At 35.6% G+C, this 5,311-nt stretch overlaps 1 protein-coding gene across 1 annotated transcript; it reads right to left on the bottom strand.

Moving 5' to 3' along the window:
- Positions 1-866: 866 nt before the first annotated feature.
- Positions 867-4,053, bottom strand: LOC149206269 (uncharacterized). The gene is made up of 2 exons (XM_089395379.1): positions 3,677-4,053; positions 867-1,262 (listed from the first exon to the last, which is right to left on the bottom strand). The coding sequence occupies exons 1-2, from the start codon at positions 3,982-3,984 to the stop codon at positions 1,058-1,060; spliced, it is 513 nt and encodes a 170-aa protein (XP_089251505.1). The 5' UTR covers positions 3,985-4,053; the 3' UTR covers positions 867-1,057.
- Positions 4,054-5,311: the final 1,258 nt, after the last annotated feature.

Raw genomic sequence — 5,311 nt, 5'->3', positions numbered from 1 at the left:
AAAAATAATATCCAACCAATTCCTCAACAAATATCAATTTAAGATGTTTTACAATATATGATCATTAAACTTTCTGCTGAAACAAAATATTTGCAGACTTTTGGTTCACTACCTTTTATGCTCTGCACAGCGTTACTTACAGAAAAAGCATATAAAAACACTACAAAAACCAAGAAACCATACACGTTTACTGTCTATCAGATTTCAGTATTTGTTATTTATATAAACTATCAAATACAATATGTTTAAACATGATTTAGTAGCATGCAAACCTCCAATGTTTGCACAGGTTAAAGTTATATGAGATACATTTGGACCCTAAGGGCTAAAGTGTAAAGCATGTGACAGAAATCAGTTCACCTGTATAGCAAGAGATCATTGAAATGCATGTACAAAAATGGTCATAATTAGTCCCTTTTACCAGATAGTGAAGCGTTCAAATAATGAGGGGATAATCTGAGCAAATGATGGGCAATGAAAGCTGTAATGAATGATTTTTCTACAGAAAATAACAAACTTCTATTTGTTCAGGAGCACTTGCAGAAATGGTTCGGTCAAAAATAAAGATAGCAAGATCAGCAGAGCTTTACATAAACGCTAATAGACACGCCCACACCCACAGGTGCATGTGCATCCAAAGGAAAATATTGTGGCAGCATTTTTTATTCATGATATTCAGTTTTTTTTTCATTATTCTGATATTACCCTGTCAGTACCTAGTATATTTTACTAGTTTACTTTTAATCTAGAACTGGGAAATATTCACTATACTATTTTAATCATTCAATGCAACACACAAATCCCCGGATGGGCAATGCAATCATACAACACGTTAATCAGTTACAAGTTACAGAAAAGAGCTGGGATGCAGAGGTTGATCTACCTTTTTAAATTAAACTAGCCATTATAAAAGACATATGAAGAAATCAACTTGCTGGTTTTTCTTCTAAGAGTATAGCAGCAGTAGTTCCATGGCTCTAATGTGAAATGCAGGTAGATATATACGTCAGGAACAATATACAATAACTAACAGACTTATATGAGACACAATACGCAGCTAGTCAAAGCTGTAATGCTTATCAACTGCTTCAGACACCTCCCAGGTGCATTTCATTCCCTTAGGGAACACAACCAAATCTGCGGGTCCAATCTCAACATAGTCATTGTAGCCATCTGGGTATACCTTCACTCTTCCCTCCAACAGATAACATGTTTCAGTTGCAGTATAGGTCCAAGGAAACTTACTAGGAGGGCATCCCCACCTGCATCCACCAGTCATTCCTTTATTTCCACTTAATTCATATGAGAACTTGGAATAAAAACAAGATTCAAATCAACAAAGTCACTCTTTTGCAATGCCCAGATTACAATAGTGGTCAATGAAGTACAACATAGCTCCTCAGATCCATCCACTGAGCATATACATGCAACAGGTCATTTCATTGGGCAAAGGAAATTAATAACGACAATCCTAGATCATTTTTAGATACACACAGGCACAGCAGACAAATTCAGACACAATACTTTATGTAATACCGTTTATAAGATTATCATAAAGGTGACCGCCAATTTTAAGGATTCTAGGCAAGGTGATCTCCAGGGAGCAGGAGGATTTTCTGACTGGTAGACAGATAGTAGATGGAATTATCACGGCTTGAGAAATTCACTCTTTGAAATCGTCAAAGAAAAGTAAGATGTTGATAACAATGAATATTTAAAAAGTTTCTTACAGACTCAATTGGAATTTCATGGTTAAAATGCTAAAAGCTTTTGGCTTCCCAGATAAACACATAAAATGGGTCCTCAGTTGCATTTCATCGAGCACATTTTCTATTTTGGTAAATGAAGGCTCAGTAGCTCCATTCAATCTAAACAGACCAACCTACCAAAGGGTACCCTCTCCCCCTTCCTCTTTATACTAATGCCAGAAGGATTAGGTCACACTTTGAACAAATTTAAGGAAGAATGGCTTCCTAAAGGAATTAAACCTACCCTGGAATCAGAAGCCATTTCACATCTACATTTTGACAGTTTGTGGATGACATGCTGCTTCTGAGAGAAGAAAAATGTGCACAAAACCAAAAATCCTAAAGGTGTTTCAAATCATTTTCTATGAGCTTCAAGTGGAATGTAGATAAGATAAAACAGAAATCATTTGCGATACCAACTTTTCAGTCCAGAGACACCTTAACAGATTTCTGAACTTCCAAAGAGCATCCCTTCCAAGAAAATACTTAGGACTTGGGAGTTCCCCTTATTGAGAACTCTGAACAATCACTCTCTTGGGGAGACATTATCAGCAAGATTAGAGAAAAACTGAACAGCTCGACTTTCATATTCCTCTCCCTTGAGGGAGACTAGTACTCTTCGAAACTATATTACAAACTATTATGTGTTCTCAGCCATAGAAGCCCAAGCTAGAGTAATAAAAGTGATGGCGAAACTTAAAAAGTATTTATGGGTTGGAATTCACAGATGGAGACGAATTGACCACTTGTAGCATGGAATGCAGCCTGGCGCTCAAAAGGGAAAGAGTAACTTGACAATAGAAAATTATAAACCTTCATCAAAAGACTAAGTGGAAAGGTGGCACAGCGCCACTTCAATGAAATATGAGCCTTATGGGCACACAGCCTACAGGTCAAGAGAAACAAATATGCTAAAGGAATCAAATGGGAAATCTTATCCAGACTGAAGGACCTTCTGAATAGATCTTTGATCCGGAACAGTGCTAAAATTAGTTCGAGAGCATTGTTTCTGGGAAGTAAAAGATGGGAATTGAACTCTGTTTTGGGAAGATGACTCGATACAGGGGAAAAAACCCTAAAATCAATGACGAACTGGAAAAAGTGAGAAAGGTTTTTGACAAAGCAATTTGGCACATAATCAACAAATATTGGGTAGGAGAAAGCCAAGATAAGGAATTCGATTGGAAAACCAGGGAATATAAACCTCCAGACCCAAGAGAGCTAAGGGCAGAAAAAATGCTGGTAACGCATAAGTGGACTCGCGACGGAGATTAAAGGACTCAATTGTTGGAATTATCGAGGAAAATTCTGAGGGCCCGGAGGATTTAGGGGAGAAAACCCCTCTGCTTGGCACAGTAATGCAACAGAAGATAGATGAGGCCAATAGAAATGGGAGTTATGTTTGGAATGTTGAAACAATGACAGCCCAGTCTCAACACTTATACGATCAGAGCAGCAATGAAGGTCGCGGCCAAGAAAAGATAGAGGAAACAGAGCCAAAGTCAGGGCAGATGAACAATGTATCCAATCTCGCTCCATTAAGTGCACAGTCTGCTGATAAGATGAAATAAGAAAATGCTACCTCAATGACCAAGAAATGACCACAAATGTAGGTCAATGGAACGAAAAATAGTACATCCAGTGCAGGTATAAAGAGAGTGGGAAAGCAACTCAGAGGCAATACTAAGATGTTGTAACGCCACATATCTGAGCGCATCCTGACCAAAGTGAGAATGAGCAGCCTGCTCGTATTACTAAGAAGGTATTGGACAATACCCATTATTGCGATCTCATTGAATTTAACATAAATGTGCCCGATTCATATATTTAACCCAGCTTAATTCAATCGTGTTAACTTTGAGATTACAATCAATACCTAACCTATAAACATTAGATAGCAAAAATACTTATCAAGGAACACTGCTTACTTGGGCCATGAACGAACTTTTAGCTCTGAAAGGCGACTTTCAGCAGGATTACTCTCAATCTGAATTCCCATACTCTCCATTACTTTAGTCCCCACTTTGCTCTCTGACATGGCCCTGATTCTTACACTTCTAACGTCAGATCTGCCCACTGGAGATTGAATTATGGTTCTAAGACCTCCCTGAGCAGTTGGTCCAGTTACCTTGCACAAGGTTTTTGAAGGAGATGAAACGGTCGACGGACGCGAGGTTGCAGAAGGATGAATACCGACGCATTGAATGGGTGAGGTGCTGAGGACTTTGGAAGCCATTTATCTAAAGAATAACTCATAAAGTACCACTTATTCCGAAGGTACGAGTTGAAGTTGGACAGAAAAAATACATATATTATGGGTCACGAGATGGCTCTAGGTAAGGTGCAATGAGTGGTTCTAATGTGGCGATTCTCTTTGTGTTCGATAAGTTAGATTCATTGTCCATATGTTATGAAAACAATTTTAGTACCGGAATCTCTTTTTTTCCTTACAAAACGCGGAAGGAAACCATTTAAAAGGTTTAAAAGTGGGATGGGGAAAGATTATATTAATTATATATAAATTATAGGAAAATAGAAAGATAAAAAGTTAAGTAATAAGTTGTTGGAGAAATGTTTTTACAATTTAATATAAGGAAGATGTATAATTTTTATAATGTTTAATTTAGATTTGATAAGTGATATTTAATATAAGGAAGATGTATAATTTTTATAATGTTTAACATAGAGTTGATAAGTGATATTTAAATTAGTGTAAATTTATTTTAATTTCTACTAAGTATTTAGAGGTATCAAATCTCTTTTTAATTTAAAAGAGGTTGGATCCCTTTTGGGCTTGGTAAATTTGGAGTTAAGATGGATTGAGATTGATTTTATTATTAATTACAATTATAATTATTAGTTTTATATCTCAGTGAAATTACTTTTAACTTTTTATTATTTTTTAACTGAGCCCACATGTAAATATTTACACCACTACAACATCTCCCCTATACATTTTTGTTTTTAGATTTAATTTTTAAAATGTTATAAAATAGAATTAAAATAAAATATTTTGATTTTGAAATGAGTCATGGTTTTGGGCAACTGGTATTGATAAGCTATGGTGCTTGCCCATGGTATTGTAACAAATCTTATTTATAGCCCTAAGGGATAGCTTAGGAGTTCTTGTTGCTAGGTACCTCACCTTTTGGGAGGTCACGATGTCAAATCTCCTCGACCCCCTTGGGGTTAGGCCTTGCTAGTTTTGCTAGCGGGTAGATCCATGTATCGATCACTTCTGAACCACCTTAAAAAATACAAAGCCTATTTACAAGTTAATAATATCCATGAAATATTTTGATTTTGAAATGGGTTATGGTTTTTGGACATATGATATTTATAAGCCATGCTATTGACCCATGGTATTGTATGCTATTGTAAAAAAACCTATTTAAAAGTTAATAATATCCATAGTAAAATGGGGCTAATCTTGTTATATTGTAAGTATTAAATTTTTATGTGCTTATTAATTAAATTTAACTATGTTTATGGAATCATTATTTTAATTTAGATGTAATTTTTTTTAATTTATAACTAGTAGTTATATGTTATATATTTTAATG

Source organism: Pinus tabuliformis, chromosome 1_2 (assembly GCF_031772625.1).
Source record: "Pinus tabuliformis cultivar Carrire ecotype Pingquan chromosome 1_2, CPIR1, whole genome shotgun sequence".
Taxonomy (NCBI): Eukaryota; Viridiplantae; Streptophyta; class Pinopsida; order Pinales; family Pinaceae; genus Pinus; species Pinus tabuliformis.
Note: the sequence above shows the minus strand (reverse complement) of the source record. Positions and strands in the feature narration are given on the sequence as shown.

Bases quoted from the DNA above. Each gene is read 5' to 3' on its own strand.
- LOC149206269 (XM_089395379.1), bottom strand. From the start codon at position 3,984: ATGGCTTCCAAAGTCCTCAGCACCTCACCCATTCAATGCGTCGGTATT. The intron at 1,263-3,676 runs GTAAGCAGTGTT...TGGTGGATGCAG, and splicing joins AAAGTTCGTTCATGGCCCAA to GTGGGGATGCCCTCCTAGTA.